The sequence below is a fragment of the Podarcis pityusensis genome (assembly GCF_964106645.2).
Source record: "Podarcis pityusensis genome assembly, chromosome: Z".
NCBI lineage: Eukaryota > Metazoa > Chordata > Lepidosauria > Squamata > Lacertidae > Podarcis > Podarcis pityusensis.
Genome location: NC_138044.1, coordinates 45,679,671 through 45,695,988, shown reverse-complemented (window position 1 = coordinate 45,695,988; position 16,318 = coordinate 45,679,671). Strand labels below are relative to the sequence as shown.

Genomic DNA, 16,318 nt, shown 5'->3' with positions numbered 1-16,318 from the left:
ATTATAGTCTACAAGTTACAGATTACTTTTGTGCAAAGGAATTACATTAAACTACATTCCACCACCTGTTTAAAAGGTAGATATGTTCAGTTAGTTAATGCTGGAAACAAAATAGATGTGAGTGTGTTCCTGTGTGCACACATGTTTTAACAAACAGGATGAAACATTTTAAAAGAGAAAAAAAGTTATTGGGGGGATTATTAATTATATATAATTAATATATATATTAATTATAACAAAAGATTTGAAAATAAATAAATGGCGTTTAGGAAACAAAAGAATTTTTTTACTAAGTAATCACACAGAATTTGAAATGAACAAAATCTGAGATTAAAAGTTAAAAATTCATAATCTGACAAGGTACCAGGAAAAGGTCTGAAGCATCCTATTTTGCTTTACTGCCTCTTCAAGATGCATTTTTATTTTTTATTAAATTTGTATACCACCATTCATCTGCAGATCACAGGGCATTGGGTTATATCCTACTCGGAGTAGACCCATTGAAGTGGCTACATTTGGACTATTTAAATGTCACTACTCTTGACTGTTGTTAAGCTGGCCACTATTTGACTATTTGTACATAACTCTGAGATCTAATATTATCATTATTCATTTATATACCTCTTTTCACTCCAAAAGCCCCCCCCAAAAAAATAAGAGTGGCTAATAATATTTTAATAAACAACAGATAATGTGCTATATCCAGCTTTGATGGCATTTCTTGGGTAATTAAATTTCCCACGCAAACCTGCACCATCAAGCCACCATATTGTTGTGGAGCTAGCATTTATTCATGCAAAACTTTATTTATTTAAAGTACTTCTACACCAAACTTCAGCTTAAAAACACCCAGGACATACATCTATCTATCTATCTATCTATCTATCTATCTATCTATCTATCTATCTATCATCTATCTAACACTCCTAAAAAACTACAATTCCCAGGATTCTTTGAGGATAGCCATGATGTCTGTTTAGAGTGGTATAAAACTGCTTTAAACTCATAATGCAGCTGGGCCACACTGAAAAGATTTCTGGATATAACGGAAGGGTGGAAATACTGATAAGGCTACACATATCACTCTACCCAGCCCAAGTCCTTTAATACACATATTTCCTATAAAATCTAACCATATATATTTTCTATGTTAAAAAGAATCTAAAATAAGGCCCCTCAAAGGAAAGGCGATGGAGATCCTTTCCAGGAGAAGATGCAACTGAGGAAGAAAAGGAACAGTATCTAATTTTATTGACATAGATAAGTGTTGAATATCCGTTAGATAGAAGAAGCACCTTTAATGGAGTAATGGGCAAAGGATGTTGGGAGAAAAACAGACGCAGAAGAATGCAAACAGATATGAAGAGAAGCTGCCCCATCTTCAAACTGCGCTGTTGCAAAAATAAAATGGTTACAACATTACTACTTCCACAAGGTCTCATTGATGTCGGACAGCATCATCAGAAAAAAAATCCCAAATAAGGTAGAGGGTTTTAACTGCATTTGCCCGGCTGCCTACAACCTCTTAAAATGACAGGCAGCACTTCTGTGAGAGATCCCTAAGGATGTTAACTGGGAGAAACCCTAAATTAGCATATACCAAATACATAAATAGCACAATCCCAGTTTGGGCTGGACAACCAGTGGTTTGCTGAGCACAAATGACAGTTCTCAGGGGGTTCAATAAAATGATCATTTCTGCTGACAGTCTGAGATTACAGAAATCAAAACGTCTTGTTCACATGTTACACTGAACACAGGTAAAAGCTGTCTATGCATGTATAACTATTTATATGAAAGAGTGTTACACTTGCAGATTTGCACAGCTTAGCTGTATCAAAACACAGGTACACAGACTGTGGACTCATCTATACAGCTGCAAATATAATGTTTTAGGTGTGTTTTAAGTGCATTATACAAATGTGGCACTAGATGGCGAGGATGAGCTTAGGGCAAATTCAATATATTTTTCAAAACATTTTTTTTATTTAAAAAAAGCAATTTCGCAACGTTTTTATATGTGTCTAGATTCTACCTGTGTTATCGTTGAATGTCACATGTGAATAAGTGCATAAATGTACAGCTCAACTATTTGTGTACATGGATTGTTTACTCGTTGAATGTAACATGTGAACAGCCTTGGAGGGCCACCTGCAAACCAAAACACTTTGCCTGAGAGCTGTACTGTACTGTAGTTGGAGCACCCAGAGGAATGTAGTCCTCCTTTAAGGTAGAGGGACCCCTGACCATTAGGTCCAGTTGTGGCCGACTCTGGTGTTGCAGCGCTCATCTTGCTTTACTGGCCGAGGGAGCTTTTGAACTGCTTTCGGGCTGCTAGGTTGACAGGAGCAGGGACCGAGCAATGGGAGCTCACCCCGTTGCGGGGATTCGTACCGCCAACCTTCTGATCGGCAAGCCCTAGGCTCTGTGGTTTAATCCACAGCACCACCAGCGGCCCAGTAGTCCTCCTTTAGAAGACATCTAAAATCTTCAAGCAGAAGTTCCTCTCCAGCAATCACACTGCACACTTATGTCTCCCATTATGTAAAGAGTGGGCAGAAAGCAGTCACATATTAAAAGTGCAATACAGATGAATAATTCAGATTGCAAAAGGGATTCCCTCCATACTATATTAAGTGGAGGCTACGAGAGATATAAATAACAATCAGTTTGGGTTATTTTTTGAAGACACTATAGGGTACTTAAAGAACACACTTGCAAAACAGCTCTGAGGACAAGAGAAGGAAAAGACGTTGGTGCCCTCCACAGTTAGCTTCACTCTCTGATCACACATACAAAGAAATCTACGACATTATCAAGCCCATTCTCATTCCATCTTCCCCACGGTTACCTAATGAACATTTCTGAATGACGAAACTTTAAAAGCAGGTTACCATGTTTGGGGGAAAACAAAGGAGATTTCGACCGGGGTGGGTTTTCTGGCCGTGGGGCTACCAGCTGCACAGGGCGTGCTTGTTTGTCCGCTAGCTTTTTGAAGCAAGCCTGCCTGTTCTCGAACATGCTCCGCACATTCTCAAGCTTCATCTGGACCATTTGTATCCGAGCCTGCAGATTCCAAAAAGGAAAACCCCATAAGCAAATCTTGCAGAATTGGCTTGTCACATATCACGGGTGTTTGATCAAGCCCAGCTCCTGTGAAGCGGAGGTCAGTTTGAGACACAATATTGGATCTCCTAGTAGTTCAGGCTAGTGATCAGCTCTAATCTGGAAGCCTCCATAAGAGTCAGGGACCCACTTTGGCGTAAAGCCTGGGAGGCAACCCCAGCCTAGGCCAACAAGCTTAACTGCTCCAGTATTTTCAGATTGTTGGATTCAAGGCTAGCACACTGTGTAGCGGAGCTCTTGCTATCACGGCCAGCACGAATGCGATTCCTCTACCACGGGCCTACCTTTAGTTCAGGAGTTAAGATGGGCTCAAAGTCAGAGTACAGAGTTTGTGGGTCAGCATATAAATGCAGCGAAGAACTCTCAAGGAAATTCTCTATGTCTTGGAGAGCTTTCTGGGCACCTTCTCGAGACTGGCATTTATCCATCTGCTGGTTGGCTAGAAGGTAGGCTCCTTCATCGCAGCACTCCAGGGCCTGGTGAAAAAACATGAGTAGGAACAGGTTGGTGGTCATGCCCAGGGTAATGACCAACTGGCAGTCTGTAGGCAGCAGTGGACTTCCCCTCTCCCATCTGTTATGAACAGGCTTAGAGGACAGGAGGAGATTCAAGGTGGAAGTATTGTCTCCAATGTCCTCTTCCAACCAGCTCCAGCAACTGCCTAACCCTCTTATTCTGCTGCATTGTTGTCATCATGTGCTTTGCATCCAGTACCAGGAAAATCACGGGTCACCCTTATTAAGGAGACCTCCTACACTGTCCTAGACAGAAGAGGCGGCTCTTTTATCGTTCTCTGTGAGGGTGACTCCTCCATAGCTTTTCCTGTTCCACAGCCATGCTTTGACATGCAATTGCAGAATCAGCTATGAGCTCTTAAAGGGAGGGGCAGTGGAAGAGAAGGTCCAGTCTGTAAGTCTGAGTACTGCTAGGCCATAAGACCTACAAAAGCAGCCAGAAGTTCCAGGATTCCCAAGCATTTCCCAAGTGCTGTTGTTGGTCTATGGAGGACAGAAAAGGGAGCCAGCTATAACTCAGCTAGCCACATGAGAAGACCCCCTGAGGTTTCTTGCAGAGCTGAGGCTTCTTGGAGACCAGTAAGACCTGCAGTAGCAATTGGAACTTATTTGTTAATTAAATTCCAAAATACAACACCAAAAAATAAAAATAAACCTCTAAGTCTAATTTTTCTTTCTTATATTGAATTTGCTAATTGTTTATATTTTTTGTCCAATTTGAATTTATTGAATATGTTTTGTAAATTGACTTCTCTCCCCCACCCCCCAAAGCTTTTGATGATTGATTACAGGCTGCTTTGGGCACAGAGTTCACTGTGGAAATGCAGCATTTAAACGCCTCTGGTCCACTGCAGAGCAACATCTTCTGCAGCTCAGCCTGCAATTTCCTATGAGACCTGTCCAGGGTCCTGATCTGCCTTGCCTTGGCCAGATCTTGACAATTTCTACCACTTCCCCTGCAAGCCCCAAGGCCCGTGGTCCTGATCTCCCCTGTCTCTTGACATTTAACAGGCAGACTGTGTGGTTTGAAATCAACTGTGCAGGCAAAGGCATCCCACTTTGAACACCCCAGTGAGTAGCCAACTGTCAAGGCTCGCAAAGTGGCATGCATAGATCTTTCCATAGAGCTGTGCAGGATCAGCAGTACCAGCAAAAACAAACATACAAAAACACCCTTTCATTCCAGACATGTCTTTGCCTGTGCCACAGCTGGTATCATTGATGGGAATGGCTGGGCCAAATAGGGACACCTAAATAATAATAATAATAATAATAATAATAATAATAATAATAATAATTTATTATTATTTATACCCCGCCCATCTGGCTGGGCTTCCCCAGCCACTCTGGGCGGCTTCCCAAAAAATATATTAAAATACTGTAATACATCAAACATTAGGCTCCAGACTGGAGGTTCCCTGCTCCTGGCCTACAAAATTAGAATCCTGAACCAACAAGAAGTCAACTCCACAATCCAGGATGATGCAATAGTATAATTTCATCTTCTTCTACGTTATCTATTCTGGGAAGGAGGAAGGAGCTATGTGGGACACTGAAGCCTCAGAAATGCTATTTAGCCTTCCCTCTGGCTTCTTTAATTTCGAGAAGGTTTCACTCCCACACTTGCAAACTTGTAAATTAAAACTGGGGTTCTGTGGCTAGTAGCCCATCCTGCCCTCCTGCAGGATCACAGCAGATGCACAGCTCCATCCTTTGCCATGCAGTTGGACTCTGAAAGCAACGCTCTGTCATTCATTCACTGTGTCTGGAGGTCCACCTCTGGACATTACCTGCTGCAGAGAAGTGAGAAGGTCCAAGGTTCTTTGGAGCTGGTTGTGCTTCCTTTTGATCTCCTCTAGCAAGATATCCGAATGGTGCCGCAGCTCATTACACTGCTGGCAGATCAAGTTGAGGGCGTAGTGGTGGTTGGTTGCCAACTGGTGCCCATGAAGGATCACAACCTGAGCCTTCCCTGTCAACTCCTGTGTAACATCCAAATAAAAGAGGGGGTAGAAGTTATGTATCTAGACTGTGTGAGGCCTCTTTATCTAGCCCTCAAAGCTCTTTCCAGGCAACACCTTCTCTCCCCAGTCACACACTGTCCCTACTTCACAGCCTCTTTGAATGTTCTTTCCTGGCTGGAATGTGTCCTTGAACTCTGATCATGCCCCTTGCTTGTGAGGATGGAAGAAAAATATGAGAGAAAGCAGCCTACTGCACAAAGGCAACGCTTACAGTTGTTGCTCTGCCAACTTTTGTCCCTTGTGTCATCTGCTGAAGAGATGTCAGAGTGCCCCCCACATCCAGCCATCCTGGCCAATAGTCAGGGGTCTTGGAAGCTGTAGTACAGCACCATGGAACACCTCCCCATCCCTGCTCTAGGTGGGTTAGGATGGCTGTTCCTCACTGACACCAACTGGATGGCGCTCTCACCTGTGCCATTTTGTTCAAGTTTTCCAGATCCAACACCATCTGTTTTACTTGAGAGACATTATCTCCAGTATCTGGCAGCTCCCTTTGCTTCTCCATTAAAAATTCAATGGCTTTACTGAGCTAAAAGGAAGAGGAAATTTTGTCAAAAAGAAAAACAAAAACAGGAGGGGCACAATATTATTTAAAGCACACAAGGGGAACACAGAAGTGTTCTCCTCGTGTGGTCTACACATCCCTCTTTGCTCTGTTTTCACTTGAAAGTGTTGCGTTATATTTGAGCAAGGAAGACATCTGAAGCTAAGCAAGCAGAGAATGGGGGTGGTGGGGGTGGTCTTCTGCCCACCACTGGCTCCAGCTCCACACATCAAAGGAGCCACGCCCCCCATGACATCTCCTGCAGATCAAAGGCCCTTCGCGGGGGGAAAAGGTCCTCTATACCTTTCAAGCACACAGTAGCTGAAAGCTACTGTGTGGGTCGAATGAATATTAAAAAATGCCAACAATAGTTTCTTAGCCAAGGCTGATGGGATGGGGACCTCATCCTACCTCTTGGAAATGTTGCTCGAATTTCCAAAGCTGCAAATACTGCTCCATCTTCAGCTGATGTTTCTCCCAGAATCCATCAAAAGCAATTTCCATTTCATGTAACTGTGCAAGCAACCTTTTTTTCACAAGAGGGAGCTGATTTAGTAATCCATTAAAAAAAAAAGTACTATGTAACCCAAGAAAATCATTAATAAAAACAATAAAAAAACCCTCAACTGCATTTCTACCAAGTGGTCCCAAGCCATTAAAAAAAGACATTTTTACAAAGAGCTCAACCCCTTAAAAAGAAAAAGGAAAAAGCAGGCACCTTTTAGATTTCACACGATGTCCCTGATGTGGCATCGTCAGAAATTTAAATGGACTCCAGCCACCCAATGCCTATTTGGACTGCTGAGGACTGGAAACTCCAGAATCCACCAAGGTACTTTGCCAAGCCCCCACTCCCCGAAAACAACCCTTAGGTGTTGTTGCAACCTCCTTTCACCAGGGAACAAATTGTAGCTTGTCCAAGGTAAAAGAAGGCTGTCCCATTCAGAGGTGGCACAGGTGCAAGACAGGTAAGGATGTTTCCATTGCACACAGAGAAGAAGAGGTTGTATCCAAAGTGGTGGCTTGCCTGCTTGCCCCCCATAACTTTTGCCATTGCTGGGGGGTGGGTGGGAATGCACTCTAACAGAGTACCTACCTGACCCCAGGCACACGGCTGCTTTCTTCCCCAAAAGGAATGGAAGAGCATCTTCCAACCACCACAGACAACACTAAGCTAGATGGACTGTATAAAGATAATTTCATGTTCGTATTTTGGGGGGAAAGACCTATTGCTTGGTGGTAGGGCTTCCACATGCAGAAGGTTCTAGGTTCAATTCCCAGCATCTCCAGGTAGGGCTTGGACCATAGTACCCAGCCATTGTGACTAGCAGTCATTGATAGCCTTTATCCTTAAGTTCTCCTACGCATTGTTTTGCAGGAAACCTCAGGAGCAGAGAGTGCTCTTATACTCTGGTCCTTCTTATGGGTTCCCAATAGGCATCTGCTTGGCCACTGTGAGAACAGGATGCTTTACAAGATGGGTCATGGGCATGATCCAACAGGGTTCATCTTATGTTTCTATGCTTTCAATGGACAAGACAGTGATCCTAGTCAACAGCTTTTAAAATGTGCATGATGCTCAACATGCTCACCGGTTGACAGTCTCCCAGTCACCAGATCTCTCCTGTGGTTCCTCTTTGTCAGGTTCATCCATGTCAGGTTCCTCTAAACTACACAGCAGCATGTTTCCTTCTTTGGTCACTGCCGTAATATCTTCCTGCAACATGTATAATAAGCACTGCTGATTAATATGTCACCAGAACCACCATGGTGGTCTTCTGTTTCCAACTCAATGAGGTGTCAAGGACCACAATTCCAAAAGGAGCCCTCTGAACCCAACCCTCAGCTGGAATCAAATCTACACCACATCTGCAATTGCACCTGCTCAGATCAGCCCCTTGCCCCACCTTACCTGTCCCTGGGTATATTTAGCTTGCAGAAGAGAAGACTAAGGGAAGACATGGTTTTCAAATATATGGTGAGGCTGCCATGCAGAAGATGGAGCAGATTTGACCTCTGTTGTTCTAGAGGGCATAACTAGAAATATTGAGAACCAGAACCACCTAATAAAAGCTGATTATGTGTTTTATATTGATCAGCAACAGGACCAGGGGGCTGGACTCTTCCATTGTATTTCCCCATCAATTTTACTGTTTGTGTGAGTGGACCCACAAAAATCGTAGATGACAAATAGCCATAATCTGCCTGGAAGTGGGAGAAATGAGCAACTGGGACCCTGCCTGCTGTATAAGCAGCCCCCCCCCCCCCACAGCAAACTTAGGCACACTTCTAGAGCTGGTTTGCTCTCACTTTGGTTTGGGTATCATGGTTGCTTTTACAGGCAAGCCACACATAATGCCAAGCTCTCCAACAGCCTTATGTAAGGAAGCAGATATGTGCACAAAGGTCCAAGCAGCTTCTATGGAAGAGACACAAACATGGTGCTGCACCATCCATTTTGATCCATCATGGCTGCTCTGTTGTGTACCTGAAACATACCACAACTGCAGGATGTGATGCAGGTCTAGCAATACCCGTAGTAAGAGACTCAACATTAGGAAAACCTTCCCAATGGTATGAGCCATTTGACCTTAGAAAATACTCCTTTGAGAGAGATGGTGGACTCTCCTTCATTGGAGGTACTGAAGCCACAAGCTGGAATGGCCATCTGTCAGGGACAGGGATGGCTGAATCTGTCACTTTCTCTCGGTTTCTCATTTTCCCAATTTTAAATTCAGTTCTTCACATTTCTGCAGCAAACTGAAAATCTGTCCAAGTTTTAGTGCAATAATAATAATCACATTTTTGTATGCAGTTTGGACAAATACACACATTTTCGTTAAGCCGTTTTCCCTAATATAACACATTTTTTGTTTGCTGTTTTATACATACAATTATATGTATACTTTACTCTGACATGTGCATTCTGGTCTATATTACTTGGTTGGGGAACCACAATGCAAAATCCAGAGAACTGTGGATTTTGAAGGTTGTGTTTTGTCTTGGAAACTGCAAATTAGGTAGTTTCACCTTCCAATGAGAACTGAATCGATTCCCCCCTCCCCTGAGTCCCTGGTCAGAGATGCTATAGTTGAGGCAAGATCTCTATACAGAGTTCAGAGTCAGAACAGGCAACACTATTTCCTCCTCTGTAATTCTAGGATTTCCTTGCTCGTAGTCAGAGTGTAAGGTCTAAGGGGACAGAAGTTAATGCAATATTTGCTTATGAAACTTTGTATGTACCATGTGCCTTTCTGAAGTTGTAGAAATAACAAGCAAGCAACGACAGCTAGGGCCGAGACACCTAGTTTAAGAAATCACGACCAATCACTTCGAAATGGCAGGATTAATAATATAGATGTACATCAGTTTGAGCAGGAGTAAAATAATTGTGCTGAAGAATTGCTTTAATGAATGGACTGGATTTCCTTCCTCCACCCATCAAACATGGCAGCCTTTAGCTAGCAAATAGTGATTCCAGGACAATAATATACCATAGCACAGGGGCAAAAGCAAGGAAAGGAAAGCAGGACAGTGAAATGTCATTTCCTCCCTGACATCCCAACCTGTTTATTGAATAGTTGCTCGTGTGGAGATTATATGATGCTCCCCCCGCCCAACACCTGCTAGGGAACTAGGTTTGTTGCAGAACCCCTTCACATCTAAATGCAATCTGAATTTGGTCTATGGTCAGAGGCAGTAATGGTTCTGAATACCAGTCGCTGGAAACCAGGGGAGGGAAGAGTGCTCTTATGCTCAGGTCCTGCTTTCCGGTTTCTCTTGGGGGAATCTGGTTGGCCACTGTGAGAACAGGATGCTGGACTAGATGGGCCCTTGGCCTGATCCAGCAGGCTCTTCCTAGATCCTTATGCTAGTGTGCGATTGAGTCCCACCCCAAAAAAAGTCTAGAATTGCTTCCCACCCCCCGCACCAGTGCTTTACTCTAATTGTGCAAGCCTAAATCTCCAGTATGGGATTGAACCCTTCCTGCAAAACAGTTATCGAGTCTGGAGGTGACCAAAGTTTTTCACAGGATCAGGTAGTTTCAGATGCAACTTGCCTTCAGCTGATAGTATTTCTCTGTGCGCAGTGCCAGGATGCGTTCAATTGAGTAGGCATCATCTGGGAGCTCTGTTTCTGCCAGCTCCATGCCAAAGGATTGCAACATCTGGGCAATTTCCTTCACTGTTAGTGCAAAGCTTTCTATGGCCTGGGGGAGAAAGTTTTCTGTTAATCAGCTTGGCATGCCGCTTGTTGCTTAAGCTTGATAAAAGCAGCAGTGAGGTATTTATTTATATAGTTGCTTATTTCCATTTAGGAATCGCTTCCCCTGATGGATTTGCAATGGACAACAAAAAAGCATTGGCAATAAAAACATATTCAGGTCCAATACAGAACAAATTCAAGTCCAATACAGGTATAGACTGGGATAAAAACAAATCTGCACTTTAAAGGATGTTTAGAAAACCAAGGTGTTCCGTAGGCACAAAGACATAATGATGACTTTCAGACCAGGAGGCTTCCAAATGGCAGGTGCTGCCACACTAAAGGTGTGATTTCCACACAACATGCACCTCCTGGTGATATGGTACTGCAGGAGAAGGCCCTCTCCTGCAAAGTGCTGTGATTGGTTGGGTATATAAGTGGTGAGATGATGAGCTTTGTACACCAGCATGTCCTGCTAATTGAACACAATGTGTTCTCTGGAAATCGTTCATTAGGTGAGCAATTCCACTGATTGCTAGAGGGTAAATTCTAATGTGTTCCTGACCAAGGAACTTTGACCCCACCCAAAAGCCAAAGAAATCCTCAGGAAACCACAGGAGAACCCAGAAAAGTTTATCTCTGGTTTGTCTGATCACTCTCCCTCCCTCAGCCAACCAGCGAAAGGCAAACAAGGAAGTAAAAAATGCTCTCTGTTCTGATATCTGAATCAGCAGTGTGTATAGCAAAGTTCAGGTACTGTGTTTGGATATGCGAATTTTCACATAGCGAATGTTCATAGAGTGGGACCTACATACACCTACAACTTAGTTCAGCTGTTGTTGGAAGGACTGAGGTTCACCATAGCTCTGTGGCAGAGCAATTTACTTTGCATGCAGAACACTCCAGGTTACATCCCAGGGATCTCCAGTTAAAAGGGATCTAGTACTGTAGCTAATGATGGGAAGTCCCTTCTCTCTTCAGGACCCTGAGAAGCTGCTGGCAGCCAGAGTAGCCAAGCTACATGGGTAGCCAACATGCTGCACTCCAGATATTAGTAGACTCCAGCTCCCATCATCTCTGACTAGTGCCCTTGCTGAGGCTGGTGGGAGCTGGAGTCCTGGATGGTAACTTCATGAACTTCCCATTGCATGGTCCGGAATTACCCAAGGTATGTTATAATTTTGCATATATGCTAAAGCCTGCGGCACCTACTCTCTGCACTTGCCAGTGCTGTATACCCCTTTGCCTCCCCCTCCATGACCAAATCCCCTCCCTTGAATCTTTACCTCTGCTCCCTATTCCTCACAGCTTGCACCAAGCCCATTGCCCTAACACCCACTCCTCTCTCCTCAAGCTCCACCCCCTTTTAAAGGGGGGAGGCATTTCACACTTTTACTTGCTAAACCACTGTGTGAAGGGCCTCCCCGTTCTGTTAAACCTTGCTGCAGGCATGCGTAGCCACTCTCCTGGGTGTGCCTGCTGTTCCTCACACCACAGTTGATGTGGCATGTGAAACGCAGAGCATGGTGACACCTGACATTTTTATGTATATAAGAAGATATTACACACACATTTACAACAGCATTAATGGGAGGAACATACTGTTCTGAAGATGACCCATTCGCTATGGCAATACTCCAAGGTGCCCCCAAATTCAGGTGTTAACTGCTTTTCATCGATGTATGTCAGCAAGTCACTGACCGAACTCAGCATTACAACCTGGGGGAAGAGAAAAGGGGGAAATAGACTGTAGCTTAATATTCACAGGTTAGATACCTGATTCTGCAGGAGTCATTTAACTGAATATACCAGCACATGTATCCATTTAATCAGCCTTGCAGTTAGCCAACCCCAGCCCTAAAACCAAAGATTCCAGAGCCCAGGGTCACCCAATGAAGCTGAAAGGTTGGAAATTCAGGGCAGACCAAAGGAAGTACTTTGTGACACAGTGTGTGGTTAAACTGTGGAACCTTCCCCAAGGTTCATGATGGCAACCTAGTCAACCTACTACTCAGATGCCTTTAAACAGGGACTAGAGATGGGTGGATCTGCCCATTCTGGTTGCTCTTCATTTCTCATTTTTCTACTCTTAAGTTCAGCTCTCCGGATTTCCTCAGTAGTTTGCAACTTTTAAAAAGCAAAAGTAGGTACACATTTGTATGCAACGGCGCCTTATGCACATACCTTTGCAAAGCAATTTACCCTAACGTTACACGTGTTGTATATTGCTTTCATGAACACAGGCATTTTTATGTGCATTTTGCCTTCGTAGATGCATTTTTGTACACAACACTTGGCTGGAAAACTACATTTCCAAATTTGGAGAACTGCAAAGTTCGAAGGTTGGCTATGTTTCAGTTTGCACCCTCCTCCTTCCTTCTTCCCAAAGCCGACTCTGGCTCAAGGTAGAATGCATGCATTGCAAGCCAAAGTCCAAGGTTTCTCTCCTTTAGAAGAGGCAGAGCCCAATGACAGAGCCATACAAGTCAGGCAGGCAGGCAGGCTCGCCACACTCTCTTTGGGGAAGCAATCTGCAATATGGGACCCAAATGTGTGGTAGAGAAAGAACGTACTGTTCAGAGCATTCTCACTCAGAAAAACTCTGAGCTCTAGACGTATCCCAACTTTAAAGCTATAATTCAGGGGTGCAGGAGCCTGCAGCCCTCCAGATATTGTTGAACTACAACTCCCATCCTCCCTAATCATTGGACAGGCTTCCAGGGGCTGATGCGAGTTGGGGGCCCCACCCCTTTGCCAGATAAACGCCTGCCAGAGCTTTTAAATATGAACGAATTTAACACTTCACCTCCATTTTTAGCATCATCTTCTAAAGCCCATAAAATGCTCAAGGTTGGTGTTTCGTACTTGTGTGTGTGATTGCCATTTGTATTCACTGTCATTTTAAACAAATGCATTGCAGCTGAACAACAGGGAAGGAAAATTCCCTGCAGGTAAAGCTGCAGAGTACAAAAGACAGGGGTGATGCTGTGGCAGCAGGTGTGATACCGGCAGTTTGAGCAGGAAGTCCTCTTGGCTAAACCGAAATCCAATGTCGGTGAAAGTGCGCTGGAAGAATCCGGTGGGGCGCAGGACCATCACTAGGTGCAAGTTGCCGGGAAATGAGGCCTGTGGGGGGAGAAACCAGAGAGCCAGTATTACATACAGAGAGTTCTCCACTATCGAGAGGAAAGTCAGTTTAGAAAATCAGCAATGACGTTAACCCCCTGTTTTTCCAGCAATATGGCTGCAAACTTTGATACTGTTTTGTGTTTGTGCTTATTAAGGAGCCCAAGGTGGTTCTCCTGCTCCCCATTCCATCCTCACAACAAGTCTGTGAGGTAGGTTAGGCTGAGGTGACTGACCCAAGGTCACCCAATGAGCTTCATTGGCTGAGTGGGGGTCTCCCAAGTCATAGTCCAGCACTCTAACCATTACACCACACCCTGCCTTTCCATACCAGGAGATGTTTCTGGAGGGGGCATGGAAAGTGAGCGAACGACACAAAACCATATTCAAAAATTATTTTTTAAGGGAGTAGAAAGGATGCTCCCATCCTTTCTTGTGAGGGGCCATTAAGCAAGAGCAGCGGCTTAGGAGCAGAGCATCTGCTTTGCATGCAGAATGTCCCAGGTGAAATCCCTGGCATCTCTAGGTCGGGCTGGGCAGGTCCCTTGCCTGAAACTCTTGATAGACACTTACAGTCAGCAGAGACAATACTGACCTGAATGCACCAATGGTTTCAACTCAGTTTAAGGCAGTTTCCTGTGCTCTTTATTCAGAACCGTGAGGAACAGAATACTACTTTGTTGTTGTTGTTAGAAGTGCCATATCTTGGTGGGACATCTGCTTTGCATGCAGAAGGTCCCAGGTTTAACCCCTGGAACACACCATTGTTGTCAAACAGAGGCTGAGCGAGTTCAGCAGGAAGAACTGGGATGTTTTCCGCTACTGCTGCCTTCTCCCAGCAACTGCAGCCTCAGGCAGCAGTCTTGTTCTGCCTAATGATAGAGCCGGTCCTACTGATCCCAAGTCATTTAAGTTTTTGGAACAGATAAGAACCAGCAAGTTGAATTATCCCCTGTAAGCTAACCAGCAGTAGCCAGCACAGTTGGTATGAGAGTACTTCCATGCAGGAATGAGACAGGCAGCCATTAAAACTATTCGCCACAGGAATTTCCCTTCTCTAGACATTTGCGAGGGATTGAGACATTTGCAGCAGTGTGATACTGTTCCGCGTGTCTTGTTGATGCTAGTTGCTCTCAGGGAAAACCCAAGGAGAAGACACAGGCTGGTGTTTGCAGCAGACTCTACGTGCATCCCATAGCCACCTAGTTCCAGTCTTATTCCGTCCAATATGGAATAATCAATAGCCCCTTGAAATAGAGACATGCCAAATTTTTTGGCACCTGATCCTTGCAGTGTTAACAATGCCCTTCAGCAGCCGTTTTTTAAACCGCTTTCAGGTATGAGGAGGGAAATTTGATATCAAACATGGCCCTCAGCAGTCACAGCAGGAGAGAGGAAGAGAACAAACATCCTCAAATAGTCGTGGAAGTTAGGGAACAGTTCTCCAAAGATTCGTTGCAAGAATATCAATCACATCCTGTAAATTGTTGTATAGGACTTATTTATCCCACCCTTTCTTTCCAGGAGCCTGTGGTTATCTCTTATGAACACAGAAGGGGTCCATAAACTTGCCACCTGGAGGTGTGTAAGAACCAGGGTAAGCAATGTCACCAATAAATTATCCTGCCATATTGTTAACAAAATTATTACAGTAATGGATTCCTGGTGTCTGCAACTTAAAAAAATGCATACAGATTCAACCTGTACAATATTGCATTACACATACTGCATTGGAATATACTATTCCACGCAATGAGACGTGTGGCCCAAATGCAACATGTTCCCAAGAGCTATTTTTAAGATAAGCTTAAAATAATAAATGAATGCAAACTGATTGCCAAAACTCTGGCCTGAATGAAGCCAGCAGGAAGACTTCCAGGGACCAAGAACTGGCTCTTGAAGCAAGGGCAAACTGCTCAGTAGCTTGCGATTGCATAGATCAAACCCAGCAGAAATCAAACCCAGCAAAGACTTTGTGCTCATTGAACGCAATGCCCACTGGTAATGCAGTGTATGTGAGTGTGGACCACAGGATAGTTTCCTCCAAATTCAATGAGCCCCCAAACAGAATGCCACCACCACCCATTTCCATTGGAACTCATAAGCATATTTACTCAGGAAAAAAATCCCACTGAGTTCAACGGGACTTACTCCTAGGTAAGCTGTGTAGTGAAGGCTAGTCCATTAGGGCAAACAGGGCCCTGCCCCACCAATCTCATTCTTCAGGATGCATACATGGGATCTGCTGCAAAATGTTGCAGCACAGAAGAGCTTCTGCTCAAGATTCCAGGCACTCCACAACTCACAAGAGTCTGGCAGCATTCCAGGTCCACTGAGCATGCTCAGTTTGCATCAGGCTTATGGTCACCCGAACCTTCTTGTGAATTGAGCGGAGCTATTGATAATGGAACTGGCCCCATAGTCTGAACATAGGAAATAGACGGGATAGTAAATAGTTTGCTATTCTCATGCATGCAAAGATGGTTTGGTGCTTGCTGGACTTTGCACCTTCTCTCCTCTTTCCTTCGCCAGTATTACCGTAGTTTTCTGTGTATAACACGCCCCCATGTATAAGACTCGAAATTAGGGAAATGGGGGAAGATTGCCCAGAGTTATTAAGCTTTTGGGGAGGATTGACCAGACTTGTTGAGCTTTTTTGGGGGGGGGTTGGCCAAAGTTGTAGAGCTTTTTTTGTGGGGGGGTTGCCGACAATCGCTCACCCACATGACCACCACTGCCAATCGTAAGCTTATTATCTTGCAGAGTCTGGAAAACCA

General features: G+C 44.2%; 1 protein-coding gene across 4 annotated transcripts in view; it reads right to left on the bottom strand.

Moving 5' to 3' along the window:
- Positions 1–16,318, bottom strand: part of MCF2 (MCF.2 cell line derived transforming sequence) — a 77,596-nt gene that overhangs the window by 33,579 nt on the left and 27,699 nt on the right. For 3 of the 4 annotated variants that reach the window (XM_080990060.1, XM_080990063.1, XM_080990062.1), the window contains 9 exons: positions 13,422–13,541; positions 12,018–12,134; positions 10,266–10,419; positions 7,802–7,922; positions 6,621–6,735; positions 6,075–6,194; positions 5,432–5,623; positions 3,411–3,602; positions 2,895–3,066 (listed from right to left, as the gene is read on the bottom strand). In XM_080990060.1, coding sequence (XP_080846186.1) covers positions 2,895–3,066; positions 3,411–3,602; positions 5,432–5,623; positions 6,075–6,194; positions 6,621–6,735; positions 7,802–7,922; positions 10,266–10,419; positions 12,018–12,134; positions 13,422–13,541 — 1,303 coding nt within the window. Of the gene's footprint in view, positions 1–2,894; positions 3,067–3,410; positions 3,603–5,431; positions 5,624–6,074; positions 6,195–6,620; positions 6,736–7,801; positions 7,927–10,265; positions 10,420–12,017; positions 12,135–13,421; positions 13,542–16,318 lie in introns of all 4 variants that reach the window. The other variant, XM_080990061.1, reaches the window with a different exon arrangement.